This window comes from Brachyistius frenatus, unplaced genomic scaffold (assembly GCF_029030835.1).
Source record: "Brachyistius frenatus isolate BFR_SWC_R1_liver_20210118 unplaced genomic scaffold, ASM2903083v1 Contig_337, whole genome shotgun sequence".
Taxonomy (NCBI): domain Eukaryota; kingdom Metazoa; phylum Chordata; class Actinopteri; family Embiotocidae; genus Brachyistius; species Brachyistius frenatus.
The window spans coordinates 1,763-19,594 of record NW_027210936.1 but is presented as its reverse complement, the minus strand read 5'-3'; the positions used below and the strand labels follow the sequence as shown (position 1 = coordinate 19,594).

General features: G+C 38.5%; 1 protein-coding gene across 2 annotated transcripts in view; it reads right to left on the bottom strand.

The window, feature by feature from the left end:
* The window catches only part of LOC138635894 (glypican-5-like), a 97,315-nt gene extending 84,208 nt beyond the window's left edge, over positions 1–13,107 (bottom strand). For both annotated transcript variants that reach the window (XM_069723601.1, XM_069723602.1), the window contains exons 1-2: positions 12,700–13,107; positions 3,032–3,193 (exon numbers count right to left, since the gene is read on the bottom strand). In XM_069723601.1, coding sequence (XP_069579702.1) covers positions 3,032–3,193; positions 12,700–12,877 — 340 coding nt within the window. In that variant the 5' untranslated portion in view covers positions 12,878–13,107. The remainder of the gene's footprint in view (positions 1–3,031; positions 3,194–12,699) is intronic.
* Between the last annotated feature and the right edge of the window lie 4,725 nt (positions 13,108–17,832).

Here is a 17,832-nt window from a genome sequence, read left to right as displayed (position 1 = left end):
AACATGACAACATGCTCGCTCGTTTCCCGCCCTCAAAAACATCTCTCCTACTCCCTGGATTTGGTTCCCTGCGACTTGTGACTGTTCCCCCAAAACTTTTATGTGCACTCTTTGCTTAAGTTTCAGGTCCATGTTGAAATCTCAAATGTACTCGTCCCAGTGGCCTCAAAAAGGTGTGTAACTCAAGTGTCTTCTTCCTGTTAAAACATAGTTTTACCTTCCAGCTATCACTCGTGGGAATTGTTGAATTGTATGGTTCCTTTAGAGCAATGTTATAAGGTTCTATTGGAAAAATGGACGAGCATGTTGCCATGTTGGAGAACCAAAGTGCCATCGCACCACAGTTCTGGTCATTTTAATGATTTCTTTCAGACACCTCAGAACGTCACAGTAGAACTTGGTGTTGACAATCTGACCCTGGGGGATGGATTCACAGGAAACGACCCCGCGATTGATTGGATGCCATTGTCTTGGCTCCAGCACCACTGTGAGGAACCTTGGAGTCATCTCTGATGAGGATTTGTCCTTTAGCTACCATATAAAGCAGGTCTCCAGGATTGCCTTCTTTCATCTACGCAATATTAATCAAATCAGGAACATCCTGCCTCAGTGTGATGCAGAAAAACTAATTCCTGCATTTGTTACTTCCAGGCTGGATTATTGTAATTCCTTGTTGTTACAATGTCCAAAGTACTCATTAAAAATATTGCAGTTGATCCAAAATGCGGCAGTTCCTCCCTGTTAAAAGGGAGTTTTTCCTTCCCTCTGTTGGAGGCTTTTCTCCCTTAAAGGGGAGTTTTTCTCTCCTAGCTTACGTGGGAAGTGTTGTGTTTCTCTGTATAATCCTGTAAAGTTCTGTTGCAAGACTTTAATGTGTTTAGTGGCATGAAAAAACCTTTGTTCTGATTTGGCGATTTGTAAATAAAATGTAATTGAACTGAACTTTACTATTTTATGCACCTTAAGATGCTTTATAGATAAGTGCTACTTTCAATCAAGTGACGTCACTTGTAATACTTACTCACAAAGGCTACAGCTTCCCCCTGCTCCATGCACGTCACAGAACTGCGCTCCATTCTTGAGCAACAGGAGCAGTCTCTGAACTTTTTGATCCACCCTCAGACAGACACAGGACTTGTCGTAAGATTTGCAGCATGACTTCAATGACAGAAAAATGGAAAACTGTACATAAACAAGCTATCACATCATTAAATAATTATCAAATAAATGCAACTGAGATTTTATCTTATAGACAACTGTCTCTGTGGTGAACTGCTGGCACGATTTGATAGACAGTTAGAACAAAAAGAAGTAGGAGCAGAAAGTCACCCACAAACAATGTTGTCCCACTCAGAATAAAAGTGTCAATGTTATCAGCTAAAATCATATTCTCATTACTTCATGCGGTATATGAGCCACATGCTACTTCACATTCCACTCGAGGCACTCAGACAGCACAAAGACTGTCCTTAGAAGGCCTTGAAAATCAAGGGCTAGTGACATCATCATTCTCAGCACCATCATACTCCAGTTTCTACTGTTATTCCATTGTTATTTTCCATCTTGACCTTTTCTGGATATGTGGAACACCTGATCTTCTTTCACCAGACAGGCTCAGACATGAGCTAAGAAGTGAAGGATCTTAATGAGGTTTAAAAGGACAAACAGCAGAAACACAGTTTGAGTACAGTTCCTTCTTTCACTGTAACCTGTTTGTGAAACAGCTTTAAGAAAGTGCTTAATTCCAGCACTCTTTGAACACCTATGAAGTAATATGTATGAAGGGACAGGAATTTAATATGACAGTTCTGTTGTGGTCCAAGGAACATTTTGTGGTACTAATATATCCTGTTAAGATGATATTTAAAAGTTAAACATGACAGTAGTAATTTCCATGACAGCAAGATCTATAAATCAATTCTCCATGACTGCTCCCTGACCAGTTTCATTCTTTATTACATAATTTGTCACAATTTATATGAGGCTTCCATATTGGACACCAACACCAGTAATGCTCTTGCATCCGTCATAAATCAAATTTTGCTCTCATCACATCAAAGCAGTGTATTGTCTTATAAAACTAATTGCATGGTACTGAAATTCCTGTAACAGTAAAACCATTCAAAACATGTCGCCTACAATGTGGGATAGTGCTGGAGGTTTTGGAGAGGAAAAACTTCGTCTGTTTTGGAAATTCTTAAATTTAAATAACACAGCAATTAGAGGAAGTGGGAGGATAGGCTTGAGCAACTAGCACACTGCTTGATTCAGCTGGGCGTAGCGTGAAGCCCTTTGACAAGTAACACTTGGCCTAAATAGGTTTTTATCTACAACAGAGCTTTGTTTTTCAGGAAGTCAGATATCTAAACTGACCAGGCTATCAAAGAGGTATCACAACCAAAGAATATACCAATAAATAAACACCAAACATACCAAAAAATAGTCAGCTTGCATAGATTCTTTCACCCTCCAGAACTACCATAATTTAGTTAATGGTTCCGGTAATTGTTTCCTTATCCTGAGAGAAAGATCAGATAATCACAAAGCAGATCATCTTCCATAAAACACGAGGCTAAGAAAATGGACTATATGCCCTCTTTTCCCGTCTTCCCTCAGTGATCCGTCTCCATATTTCTGTTGCTGCCAAACCCACAGAAGAAGGGCGGGCATGCCCATTTTCTGAGCTGCACTTGCTTGCACGCCAGCTACAACAATCCTGTGGAACTGAGTAAAGACTCTTTTTTTTCATCACATATTTACAAATAAATATTCTTCTCTGCATGCAAGATAATAAAGACAAGATATTTCATTTTTGTTTTGAAAATGGATGCGCGAATATGGCATGAGTTTAGGTGCAGGTAAACATAAAGCTTGGTCAGTTTTTCTCTAAAGTATCAGTCCCATGCAGTGGCAGGTATAATATGTCGCAAAAGGCTGAATCGTAACATCTCTTTCTCATTAGTCAACAACAAGCCAGTGTTTCAGGATTATCCCGTCCAACCTCAGCTGACCCCTTTGTCCACAAACTTACCCTGGAAGGCATCTGAGTGGCCAGAGATGAGATGCTCAAGCTCATAGCTGTAGGAGTGAATGTTGTGGAGCGTTTCCCGTTTAACAGCAAACTGGTAACTCTCCTCCATCTTCCGGGTGCAGCATGATGGACCCTGGTGCTTACAAACCAACAGGTCCACATCTAGGAAAGTCAAGCAGAAATTGGACGTGTTTAGTTCTGTCTGTTTTAAAAGGTTTTTAAATTCAACATTTTTATTTCTTTATTTTCAAGTCAAGTAACACGTAAGGAATATCACAGGAAATGAATTGGCACATGGATTGAGGTGTCTCTTTGGATAAAAACGTTTTTTAATGCAAATTAGACAAATAATTCAAATGTCTTAAATCTTGCAAGGTTTTCACAGTTTGGGCATCCCTGGGTTCATTACATATTTTTGATTTTTAAAATAAATAAACACCACCCATTCAGTACACATTAAAAATGTATTGTTGTCCTTCTTAGTTGTTTTTTTATCGAATCAGGTTAAGAACTGTTAGACGCGCAACAATTGGCCACCCTTCTACTAAAGTCTCAGAAATTAGGCTCGTTCAAGATGACCGAGTTCTGTATGGAATCAATCACTGGCGATGCATACCAGTTCGATTTTTGTCTGACTTGATGCAGACTTGCATTGACGTCATGCAAATGTAGGCAACAGTAACTTCACAAGATCAGAGCAGCAGCAGTTTTTTGGAGACAGACACTGTAGTTGATCCCCACTGACTGCACAACCTCAGGGTTAATGCCTGTCTCAAGCATGATTGGTTTAGATGATGGATCAATAACATTATGTTTTATAGAAACTCCTTTTTTATATGCTGTGCATGCAAGACAGCCTTCTCAGACCTTGTGCAATGCACATACAAGAGTGAGAAGAATAAAATCTAGAAGAAGTCTGTTAGCTACAATGCATTTGCAAACTGTTATATCTGCCAAAGGGTGATTTACTAAATACTGACTTAGTACCCAAATTTTTTACACATGCCACAATTACAATTTACTTTTATTTTCTTTCTTTTTTTTTTGTTCATAAAAAGTAACCTTGCATTTAGGTTTGAAGAAGGGGAATTTGTTATGTGCAGGTGCAGGGGTGGTGTCTACTTCTTATATGTTAAAAAATCAACAGAAAATGAAGTTTGCCCTGGGTGGCACAAACTTTGCATAAAACTGGATAAGATTCTACACTGTGCAAGTATGTGTGAGTATATGCATAGTGTCATGGCTTGTCTATCTATGTGCATTCTCATATGCACATAGATAGACAAGCTATAACTCCACTGGGAGACCGAAGAGGCACCGTGAGAGGGTGAGAAACTAGACCAAGAATTCATCCACGTTTCCTGCTATAAATACCATCTCTGCTAAATATATATCTTGCTTCAATTTGATATGACTGCACACGTTGTCAAGACATATATTTACACATGCATGTACACTGTCTCATAAAAACAATAAAGAAAATATGCAAACATTAAAAACTTCACACACACACAGTCATTTGTGTGAAATCACCTCTATAACTTGACTCTGATGAGCTGTGATACTGCAGTTTCTAACAACCACGTGAAGACAATGACCTAACTGCAAATGGTATGATCCACAGAACAGTTCAGTCTCACACAGTTACATCAGCTGTAACTTAGTCCTGCTCTACCGGTGTCACCTGCTTCTCACCATCGCTACATATATAAATGCTGTCATGACATCACTGAGACTGGTCACAATTAGCATTGGTTATTAAAACTGTCCCTTCCCATAATTTGTTTCACGAATACACATGCACAGGGTCATTTCCACAAGTCTGATATGATAACTCATTTTACTGGGGGAAGGGCTGGACAGGGCTGGCTGGAGGCAGGTGTTGTAACCAGAGCCTAAAGCATGGCCTTAGGACAGACCGCAAGACCAGTGCCTCACTGTCCAAATCCCTCCATGAAACACAATAGGGTTGCATTCTGAATCCCTCTTTCCCTTTCTGCTCCCTCTCTCCCATTTGCCTGGCATATCCTTGTGAGGTCTGGGTGTCTCTTAATTACCCAGTGAGGCTACATTTGTTCCCATCCCAGAGCCAGATGAGTGAAGTCATAACTGGCTGTCCTGCCCCTTCTAGCTCATTATCTCCATCTCTGTAGCAGTCATCTCCTTTTATGTTGACACTGTATCACTGTCGGCACTGTTGCTGCAGGTTGGCCTCTTACCACTTTTTTAAAAAGTGCAATGCTACACTTTTGTGCTACTTCCAAATGTACCTCCTATTCTCCATTTTTATGTTTTTTGTCATGTAGACACTAACACAAGTAACTCCTGATAGTCGTCTATCTCATACTACATAAAGCCACGACCTTTTAGACTAATATCTTTCAATTTAAGTTTATTTGGTGAACCCACCTTTAATAATCATTGTGCTTCAGATTTCTACCAACTGCAAAAATAAGTTTATCAGTCATTCAGTAATTCTAGTGTCAACAGTTGGGACTTCATCATTGTGGATACTTTAAACAACTGATTCATGAAGCACATTATGTGTAATGACAAGCTCAACTAGTTTAGGAGTGCTTCCAGTCCACTGCTGAAAGTTGCTCTTAGCTGGATTAGATCTTAATATGCAAGTGTTATCCAAACATTTCAGTGCCATTTAAAAGGACAAGATACTCAATTTCAGCACCTGCTTATGGTAGTCTACATAGGAAAGTCATCGACTGATTTTTGAAAACATTAACTATTGTCTAATTCTATTTTAGGATTTTAATTTTCCCATATCTGGAGTCTGTCCCCTCTCCCCTTCCGACCCTGAGCCTGCTCTCTTCACTGGCTGGTCCCTTCTCTCCTTTGTGTTTGTGTGTTATCTGTGATATGAAAGTAATATCCAGGGACTCACAGTGGAATCCAGCCTGGCCTCTCTGTCCCTTGCGAGTAGCTGAGTGGAGTAAGTGATACTCCAAAAGACTTTGGCTGTTAAAGCCACCACAGCAGTCAGGACCGGCTGACTGTGTCCCAAATACACCAAACCACTTTCTGCAGTCATTAGAAGCCATGTCACGGCTTGTCTCTGCAACAGCAAACAAATTGCTGAGTTTGTTCTTTTTATATCTTAGAAGATATTTTACATACAGTATATGGACAGTATTTTAGTGGCTTCTGCCTGAAGGGGAAGTCCACAATGAAGGACAGTATATGTCAATATTTAATGTATATCTATTAACCATAATCTATTTGCATTTTCAGGAAAGATTGTACAAATCTGTAAATACATTGACTTCCTTTTAAGTTTAATCATGTTTTATTTATTTTTTAAATACTTTTTGTTCTGTGTTAGCCCTGGGATGGAGTGGCGATCTGTCCAGGGAGTACCCTGCGTTCGCTCAAAAGTGAGCTGGGGTAGGCTCCAGCCCCCCATGATCCTCTTCAGGATAAAGCGAGTATAGATAATGGATGGATGGATGGATCTAACAGATTTTCTTTCTTTTTTCTTTTTTTTTTAAAGCTGCTTAATGTCAATATAAAAGCAAATCTCCATTAATTAAAAAACAATCTGCAGTTTCTCACCCTGTTCAAGTCAAAATTCAGCAGGCACATTTGGTAACAGTTACACATCTGGACAGTACAAATTTTCCCCAGTATTCTTTACTCAAGCTCTATCAAAATGCTTGGGGACTATGACTCAAGAACAATCTTCAATTCCTGACTTAAACGTTCAGTTGGACGGATTGTTATAGTTTCTGACTTGACTACAACAGAACGTCAACATCGCTACTTTTAAAGACATATGTTTGGCTGTGGGCTTGTTATCTAGCTGGAAAATAAGCAAGATGGCTTTTGAGTTCAATTTCCCTTTTCCGCTCTGCATTAAGATGAGATTGGTGATGCATGCAACGATTATTGAATGAGTCATCTCTGTAAACTCAGTTGTGGAACTCTGCTGCTCACACAGATAACATCTGTACCATAGTTTTCTACAGTAATTGTTTGAAACCTTGGAAACTTTCTTGTATGCTTCACATAGCTGCTATTTTTCAGTAACCTAGCATTGAAATTGACCATGTTCGTTTGTCTTCCTGATTTTGTTTTTGCCTCAATAATTACTGGACCTTCCAGATACTGGTGCATATCACTGACACCACACCTTGATTACTTATCAGCAATCTCTTTTCAACTATCACGCCCTTCTAAAGGTTGCTATAACTGTGCAAGTGATCATTAATATGTGTCATTTTTGGAATTGGGTGAATGCTTTTGCAATGACTATTTAGTTTGATGTAACATGACATGCACATTATAGGTGTACTGGTTAAAACAAAACAAAAAGATGCAGTGCATTGTGAAATCACAGAAAAAGTTGCTATGACATGTCAAAAGTTTCAACCAACCAACGAGGGATATAATGAACATGTGCAGAACATGGAGGCAGAGAAATTCAGCTAGTTGACGTGCAGTATGACATGATCAATTTCCGTAGTAACATTTGCAATGCCAATTTAATTTCTTACAAAATGAACACGTTTTTAAACACGTAGAAGTTTTTTGGGGTTTTTTTTGTCTAAAAGCTGTTCTGAGTTGAAAAAACATCTTGTTTTTAATGTGATTCATTACAGACTCCAGTGGGCCAATAATGCTGAACGCCACTGGTCTTGCATAATGAGTTCCCAATGTACATGCTACTCATTCTGCCTGGCTAAACCTTAACACGCTCCAGACTGGATGTCAACTTTGAATCCTAATTCCCTTAATTGTCCTCAGGTGACAAATACCTCTGGACTAATTTGCCGTATTAAAGCCATGGCTCAGGGGTCTTGACTTATTAGTCACAATCCCTTCAGCATCACCTCAATGCCCTTCATCGCACCAGTCAAAACTTCTGAGTGGAGAAACTCTATCACTGTATAATTGCCTGCTAACTCACATGCCACTCACAATATGTGGTGCTACAGTAGCAGAGCTGAATACAGTGTACTACTGAGAATATAGTTATATTATTACCAACCTTTTCAAATGTACATGCCCCAACTTTGGCACTCATGCAATGATTTACGTGGAGCTCTATCGCCTCTATATGGTAAGGAAATTTGGTTTTGATTTTGGTATGCATAGATGAGCAGGAGGGTTGTGGTTTCCTGATATTTTTCTGAGAACAAGAATAACTTTGTTAGAAAGTTGGCAATTAGTGCTTCTCCTGCCCCAGGAAGCCAGTTCCCTTTGAAATTCAAAAATCCACTGAACATACAGGATATTTACTCTATACAGATTTGCCTGGCTTTGGATTGAACGTGTTGAATGAAAACACATCTCAAAAGGGTCTTTGCCACATAGCTGCATTTTTTTGGACTACCTTGAAACTAAACTGGAATGTTTAGCTTTCCCAGACCCCGAGCTGGAACTGCCTACAGTGATTGGCACGGAGTCTAAAGCCACACCAGAGGGCAGAGGTGGGACAGACAGAGCACGAAGAGAGATGTAAGGCTAGTAGGCAAATAGTCGCAGACCTGTCGAAGCAGCATTATATTAGAGGGGTATTCAGCCACTGACTGGGAGAAAAATTATGTTACCATTTAATATAATCTGTTGATGTACTATTTCTGTTCCTGAAGTACAAGAACGTTAATCTTCATTGGAGAGGTAGATAATATACCAAGGAGTCTAACCTCATAAAATTGCATCCTTCTCTACCACAGTAGCAAGCCAGTAGAGCACACAATCAACTGAAACAAAAGACAGGCTTAGGCAGAAATCCAATAAGAGATGTTGTGTGGAGACCGACTCAGACAGAGTAATCAGCTTCAGACTGGGCAACACTGGTGAGGTTGGAGTATTTGGGTGAACTGATTAAAGACCATCTGAGGTAATTGTCAGTTCAATAATCTGTGCTGTGAGGGTGACCCAACAGCTGAGTAGACATGGGTGCAAATGCTATCAGCTGATTTGATTCCTACCCAACTGGACCTTTCCTGCATGTCATTTCCTTATTGTCTACACTTAACTATCTATTAAAGGCAAAAATGAGATGTTCTTATTTTAATTTTATACTTGGTTGAAGTAGATGGTTGACAAATGGCCAGAAAGAGAGAACAGATGCAAAATAATTTGGTGTGTGTGGGGGCTAGGTGTGCTCCACATGTGTGCTGTCTCAGTTATAGAGGCCAAGTTAAAAACGGAATCAAAATAACTACAGCCAATCAGAATATGGTGAGCTTTGAAAGCTTGCCAAGGCCCTTTGATGCTGTAACTGGTTAAGGATGTGGCAACATGCGATAACACACTGTGTTCTCATACCCTTGCTATTAACACATGACCCTGCTTGTGTTGTATTTAAGATACAAGACACTTTCTCTTTCACCCTAAAATAGCTGTTAATGACTCACACTAAATCGGAGAGCAGCGGTGGTGTGTGGTTTGTACACAATGAGATAAGCCCAGCTCAATCAGATCACTAAATAAGATTTAACTGAGCTGTAAAATACATCGATCATATCTCAGGACATTATCCAAGAACCCAATTGTACAAGTTACTGCATGTGTCTGTGAACAGCATTCTATCAGTCTGCTTTTAAAAGGGCTATATCAGCATGTCGTGGTAATCACAATATGGAGCGTTTGGCCGTGCACCACTACCAAAGTGGCTATAAAACACAAGATAAGCAACTTCATGTCACTGATTATCAAACTTCCCTTGACTATCAATCTGGCATAGAGATAAAGTCACCCTTTCTAAATTGTGGCCCAAATATTTAATGTCTTGAAAGCAAATGGTTTGATGTGAAATAATTCAATTCACCTATAAAGACGGACATCATTTTCAGTTCCAACAAACAAATACAATAAAAGAATAAATTAATTCAGGCCCCGAGCTATTGGCATATTTATGCATTTTTACCTGCTAATATCTGTACCTTAAAAGTGTAACTATTTTCAAACAGGATCATCCAATAGTCCAGTTCCCGGACTGCCACACTCCTCCAGCCACTTAGTGAGAAATCAGCTCACCACAACATGAAACACAGCACTGTATGCTAAAACAAACATCAGACTGTGAAAAGGGTTGAAGTCTTGCCTCTTCAAATTTCAAGAGTTGCTTTTGTTGGCATTTGATCTGAGAACTGAAGCAGAGCGGCATAATTGTGTACACACACACACACACACACACACACACACACACACACACACACACACACACACACACATATGCACTAAATCTCCCACTTTAACAACCCCTTCCAATGGACAGCACTTTAAGACAAAATTGCATCTGACCCAAAACACCCGCTCCAGGACAAGTACAAATAAAAAGCAATGTAAACTGTAAGCCCTAAATGTAGTGGTGAAGGTACAGCAATGTTTTATCAATTAATGGTCCAGAATAGGGAGCTGCCATTTGTACCTAGATTATAACTACTAAATTCTCCAAACATATTACAACTAAAGATGTTGGGTCTCTGAAAAAAAAGAAATCTCACTGTTGAAAAAAAAGTAAATGGCGTTTCGTACCCGTCACACCCTGTGTATGTGCGTATGTATTTTTACTGTCAGAATGAGAAAGTCATGTAACTTCTGCCAGTATGCTGCAAACTGCAAAAACTTTGCCTCATTCGAAACTGCTGACAAGCTCAGAGGACCAAGATCCTTCCGTTGTCCTTAACAGCTAACTACTGCTTGCAATGGCATTGAGGTTCTATGTTGCTAGTAGTGACACCCTGCTAAACAAACATATCAAGTGGTTTAGCTGCACCTCTAGGTATGTTTCCCACTCAGCTATCTGTTGCTCGTCTCCCAGTTACAGCTTGCAGACTCAAACTGGGTCATACCTAAGCTGCCACCAATCTGCATGTGACTCCACTGAAGCAAGAATCCTGGTCTGTAATCATAGAGATACAGTTGTGTTCCAAAGTTTGGGTACCACTGGGTAAATTACATACTTTGTTGAGTTTTTGAGGTGAAAATATGCAAATACAGTCTGCAGAATTTTTTTTATTTTTTTATTTCAAATTATAATGCTTAATCCATGCATAATCCAGAAACTCCATCTTGCAATCTCCACTGTTTGAAATGTAAATTAAAAAAATGTGGAAGTGTGGAAGTCAAGACAAGATCTGGAAGAAAATGGGAAGGTTTAGCTGGAGTGGTGGTGCACCATTGTACTGTGCAGCATTGTTTGCACAACATTTAGTGATATTCAGTGATCAAAGTATGCAGAGGAACTTAAACTGGAATTGCTTGGAAACAAGGGCTGTGGACAGATGAAATGTATATTGAGCTCCATGGCCACAATCACCAAAAGTATATTTGAAGGAAAAAAGGAGTGGAATTGGATGAAAAAAAACCTCACTGACAACTGTGAAGCATAAGGGAATTTGATTTGTTGCAAATATAGAAGTATGGAAATTGCCTCACATGGAAGAAAAATGATACAATTAACCGTAACAAAGTGCCATAGTATGCTTGCAGAATAACTTTCAAGCACTAATGTAGCTGAATATAAACCAAACCCACTCAAAATGAGTTCTGCTTCCAAAAGAGATTTGGAACCAATGTTTATCCCCATAAAATAACTTTTCCTCAGTGTGCAGGCAGAAAGCACATACCACAAAAACTTCAAGGCATTTGAAGCTGCTTTCAAGCATCTCTCAGACAGAAATGTAACATACACAGGACAAGGGTGAGAATTATGTCAGCAAAGGTGCAAAGGACTATCAAAGCATGTTGAGGGTGTGGAGAACCTGCTCTCATACACCCTGTTTCCAGATGGCTACATCAATCCGGACATATGCAAATCAACCTGGAGATTGCAAATCAATCACTCCCATTATTGTGAACACTGTATTGTAGCCTCTTTATCCACAGTGATTAAACCATATGATACCACCTGCATCACATTAGAATTGTTCCAGCTAAAAAAAAAAAAAAAAAAAAAATTTTTTTTTTAAAAACCCTGGCTCAGCAGCTTTTAAATGTGCTGGGCAGACTCTGCCAAAAGAAATTTGCTAAATAATTGTTTAATCTCTCTAAACAGCCCACATGATGAGCAGCTGGGTAACACGTGAAGCTGCAAATTGAGGAGAAAACCAAGAAGCTCTGATGTTTTAAAGGCAACAGATCAGATGGGATTGACATGTTGGCTAATTTAAACTTAAATATAATAACGCAGTCGAGCCACGTTTTTGTGAGGAAAAAGATGCTCACACTGCATAATGATGGACATATGTGCCTGAATTTGATGTAAGGGCATTGACTAATGAAGAATCACTTCAAGGCAGCATACTATTAAACAACCATAACCAACAGCAACCTCCACCACAACATCTGACATTACGGTCAAAACCCTTTAAGTCTCTTCAAATGACAGAAGACAGAAAACAATAAATAAAAAAAAAAGTGTTGTCGGCCTTTAAACTGATGTCACTTGAGTGGACTTAACTTTTACTCTTAAGAGGCAACTCACAGTGTGTACACTTATCCACGTGCTCTTTTGACAGGAGCAGTAATCGTTATAAGTATTGGACATTCGTGAAAGGCTCTTCTAAACACTTTGAGTGATAATCAATTTGGTTAAGCATCATCACAAGTTTGTCAGCTAATTTACAACAAGATAAGCTGCTTCTAGGAACATCCATGATGCTCGTGGTGCTCGTGAAGAGGTGTCAAACCCACTCGCTCACCTGTGCCAGGTGTCTCCGGGACGCGGTGCAGCGGCCCGACCTGCCGCAGCTGGAAAGCGGTCCTCACTTCATGACAGCTGTATGAGTCCACGTCGATCACATTCGCCGCAAATATGACGAGCAACAAAATCCAAAAGGATCCGCAAAAGTTCACGCGTGGGCATATTCCTCGGGACATTGCCGCATCTCACACCAGGTATCCTTGTGGATAGCGTAATGTAATCTGACTGTAAACTGTGACAATGTCAAAAATAGACGGCACTTGAGTATAATGAAGCGACGATTAGTTCAAACATCTGACAAACCTTTCCGTCTGATTTTCACATTATTGGTTGGGATGAGTGTGAGCGCCTCACAGGAGAGGTTTGGGGTCTTCTCTCGGACAGAGGAGGAGTGGTGTGGGCTAAAGCCGGTCTGTCCCGCGCGCAACACTTTGCAGTGGTCGACTGCCTGCATGCCTCTTGAAAGCCCTGCGCACATTCCCCTCCCTTTCTGTTTATTTCAGCTAAGTGCCCCGAGTGAAACTGACTACACAGTACAGGGACTTTCAGTGTCAGTGTAGCTATAATAACTTAAATCTTTGCAGCCACAAAATTTCCAATGATATTTATTTAGCCAAGTATAAAAATCTCTCTCGCACACTTTACACACAGCCTTTGGATCAAATTAGAGTTGTGTTCTGCTTTTCCTATATTTAACTGTTTTCTTCTTTTTTTGTGTGTAACAGAGTAGGCCTAAATGACTGTAAGCCAACATACTTTGATCTCTTCAAGACAAAAAAAATAAATAAATGTTTATGGAGGATGGGGACAAGACATTTTATTCAGTTTAGTTTTCAGGGTAATTGTTGACTTGTGATTTATTCTACCTGTATTAGGGAGAGCCGGAATGTGTTGAGATGTATTTATTTGTTTCACATAGCTGTCTTCTCACGACCCTGTTTATATCTGTTTGGTGGTATCACGAGGTACTGAAAAGTTAAAACATAATCTAAAAAAAATCAAATGTAATCTGTCATTTAAATTGCTATTATACCATCAAGTTGTGTTTTTTCGAAATTGGTGTATAAATACTGTCGCCTCGCCTGCAAATGTTGTGGATATACCCAGATGAGAGGGCATGAAAGGACTTGCCCTATGTGAGAATTCAAACTTATGTCAACTGGACACACAAAACATTATAAAAAAAAAAATATTAACTAGCACCTGAGTATTTTTCCACCAGAGACTGTTTACTCCTTTGGCATATTCAGAGTTTATTTGTTATTGTATGTAACATATTGTAACAAGAGTTTTGCAATCATTTCCGTATGTCACCATGTTTTCTAATGCAACTCAATTAGTATTACCTTCAATCATTTTTATTTTATGTAAAAGAGTGTCATCTGGTGGCCATACATGGTACTACACCAGCAATCACCTGACATCTGCCTTGTAAGAGTGTTTTAACAAAATATATAGTAATAAATTAGGCTATTAAGTTACATCCCACCCATCCATCTGTCCGATTCTTGTGAAGGCATTATCTCGGGGAACACCGTCAAGAGAATCTGGCACAAATGTTCACTTGGACAGAAGGATGAAATGATTAGAAGTTGGGGGTTCGTTATATATTAGATATTAGGGGTCAGAAGTCAAATGTCACTGTAACCTCATTCTGTCCCATTCTTGTGAACGAGATCTCTGCAGGAACACCTTGAAGGACTGTCTTGAAATTTGGCTAAAGTTTGCACAAGGACTTAAGGATGAAGTAAACACATTTTGGTGATTAAAGGTCAGAGGTCAGCGACACTGTGACATCAAAATTTTCTGTATTGTCAGAAAATCTGATTTATTTGCCAAATATGTGGATGCATAAGGATTCCTTAGAAGTCCTCACTAAATATGAGTTTGGACAAATATGGATGTAAGCTACAACTTAACTCACAAGGCCGGAATTCTAGTTATTCCTTTTTTATTTGAATACTTATTTGTATTTTAATTAATATTCTTCTCTTTATTTTAATTTTAATTATGATTATGGGTCTGCACCTGTGATAGCCGTAGACAAAGTAGTTATGTTTGTCCATCTTTCTGTGCGTCCGTGGTTAAGTGATGACTGTCTGATTTTTGTGAACACGTTATCGAAAGAATTTCTTCAGGGAGTTTCTTCAATGTTGGCAAATATGATCACTTGGACACAAAGATTAATTGAATAGGATTTAGTGATCAAAGATCAAAGGTCAAGGTCTTTTGAACATGTTCTCAGAAAGTTAAGGATTGATCAACTGAATACATTTAGGTGGCCAAAGGTCAAAGGTCACTGTGACCTCACAAAACACGTTCATAGTCATAATTCATGACAATTATTTAAAAAATTGACACAACTATCTTATAGGATAAAATGTTGAAGTGATGACATTTTATATCAAAAAGGTCAAAGGTCAATTTTGTTGTGACATTATAATGTTCTGCAAAAACACTTTTCTGGCCCTTATTCAACAACATAATTAAGTAACAAAAATGGAGATTATGACCATATTTCATATTGTGTTAGTTCATTACCATGCATGACCGTGCATTTTTGATATTCATTTTTATTTTAATTGTTATTCTTATTCGTATTCTTATACTCATTTTCAACTTTATTCTTATTTGTTTATCTTTTTAAAGATATATTTGGTTAGACTCATTGTTTTTATTTTGATTCTTATTTCTATTCAGTACATTTCCAGACAGTCTTCAAAAGCCAAATGCTTTCTCGTGAGAATTGTTGAATTGTTGGGTTTCCTTCTAAAATCTTGTAAGCATGTGGTCCAAAATCTAAAAAAAATCTCATACTAAAGTATTCGTCCAAAAATGTCATGAATATGTCACAATATACTGTCATCCAAAATGTCATAAAAATGTCTTTAAACAGTGTGTCATTCTCAATTAAATCAAAACCTCATACTATAAAACGTCTTCCAAAATGCCATGAAAATTTCTTTCGTTTAGCACGTGATCCATAAAGTCAAATAAAAGACATATTATTGTATGTTGTCCAACATGTCATGAAGACCTCATACTAAAGTATGTCGTCCAAAATATCATAAATATGTCATAATATAGTATGTCAACCAAAATGTCAAAAAGAGTATGTCGTCCAAACTATCAAAAAAAGTCATACTATAGTATGTCGTCCAAAATGTCTTAAAAACCTCATACTATCACGTCGTCCAAGATGTGATAAATATGTCATAATATAGTATATTGTCCAAAATGTCATAAAATATGTTTGTAATGTAATATATAATGTAAAAAAATGTCGAAAAAAAATTCATAGTATAGTATGTTCTCAGATTTATTTTTCAGCACCAAGCCACCAGACTTAACTCAAGTGTTCTACTTAATTACTGTGTTTCTTAATGGAGTCTGGTGTCTTCGAGCGCAGCGCGATTACAGTTGTTTTCTGATCAAACAGAGGTCTAACATTGTCTAACATTTCCATAACACTGTCAGACACTTAGATTTACACTTTGAACCTGTTCTTACGTTTTGATCTGATATCTCCAACATAACCTGCTCCGGACCAGGTTAAATTTGCAGCCTAATTTCCATGGTGAACTCGCCAGTTTAAAAGAGCACCACTTTCGTGACACTGACCACCCTGGCGTTAGTCTCAACGTACCTGGCTAACCCATTAATTTCACTTCGTAGTACAACCATCTGATTGATTTGTTGTTGTCTTTGTTGTTGTTTTTTTGGTCACTATTCTGAGAAATTTCTAGAGACTGATGTGTGTGAAAATCCCAGGAGATTATCAGTTTCACAAATATTCAACACCAATAATCATGGGACAAAGTCACTGCAAATGTTAGATGTGATCATTAACTGCATCAACATGATTGTATGCATTGCACTGCTGTCACATGATTGATTGCATAATTGCATGAATAAGCATGTGTTCCTAAAGTGCTTGATGTCTTTAACTGTCTGTCCAAGCAGGTTCAATGTCATATTTATTGCAAGCTTACTTCAGTGAATTGAATTAAGGCAATCTTGTTTGTCCACTTATTGCAGCTAGTCACCGCTCCTTTCTGTTATTTGTGCACAAGTCAGAGATTCTCAAAGCAAATCAACCTTTTTTCACAGCAGATGGTCTTTCTCATCATACTTCAGCTGGAAAAAACAAAGTTGGAATTTATAACATCAAGGATGGCTTCGTTCCATTACGTGTCGGTAAACTATTCCAGTTAGAGCCAGCTCGCATACCATGACCTCTCCTAAGTGGAATGCAACCATCATTAGTGTTATTAATAACACCTGTGCTGTTCTTGCAGTGGTGTGTCAAAATGGTGAAAAAGGACAGTTGTAGAAGCACAAATCACTGATATGAAAGAAACCAGCGTTTTTGTGTTCATTAGGGCCCGAGCACCGAAGGTGCGAAAGCCAAATGCTTTCTATCTATAGTACGACTTTTTTTATGATGTTTCGGATGACATGTTATAGTATGATTATTTTATGATATTTTGGACGACATGCTATAGTATGACATTTTCGTCATATTTCGGACGACATTAAAGAAGTATGACTTTTTTGTGCCATTTCTGACTACATGGTATAAGTATGACTTCCATTCAAGTTGTGGCAGGCAACACAATGGTGCAGTTGTCAGCATTGCCATCTCACAGTCTAAAGGGCCTGGGTTCAATACCCACCTCGTACTTTCTATGTGGAATTTGGATGTTCCTATAGTATGACTTTTTTTTCCACATTTCAGACAACATGCTATAGTATGACATTTTATCACTTTTTGGACGTCATGCTATAATATGACTTTTTATCACTTTTTGGACGTCATGCTATAATATGACTTTTTATCACTTTTTGGACGTCATGCTATAGTATGACTTTTTATCACTTTTTGAACGACATGCTGTAGTATGACTTTTTTATCACATTTCGGACGACATATTTATAGTATGACTTGTTTTCACATTTTGGATGACAAGTTCAACTGCTGTTCACATGGAACCCTTCTCCACTTCGGCCTTCAAAGTTCTTGTTTGAGTATTTGTTACTACCACCAAGATCTGCGGGGTTAGGGTTGGGGTTGGGGACATTTTTTCACATTTCGGGCGACATGCTATATTATGACTTTTTATCGCTTTTT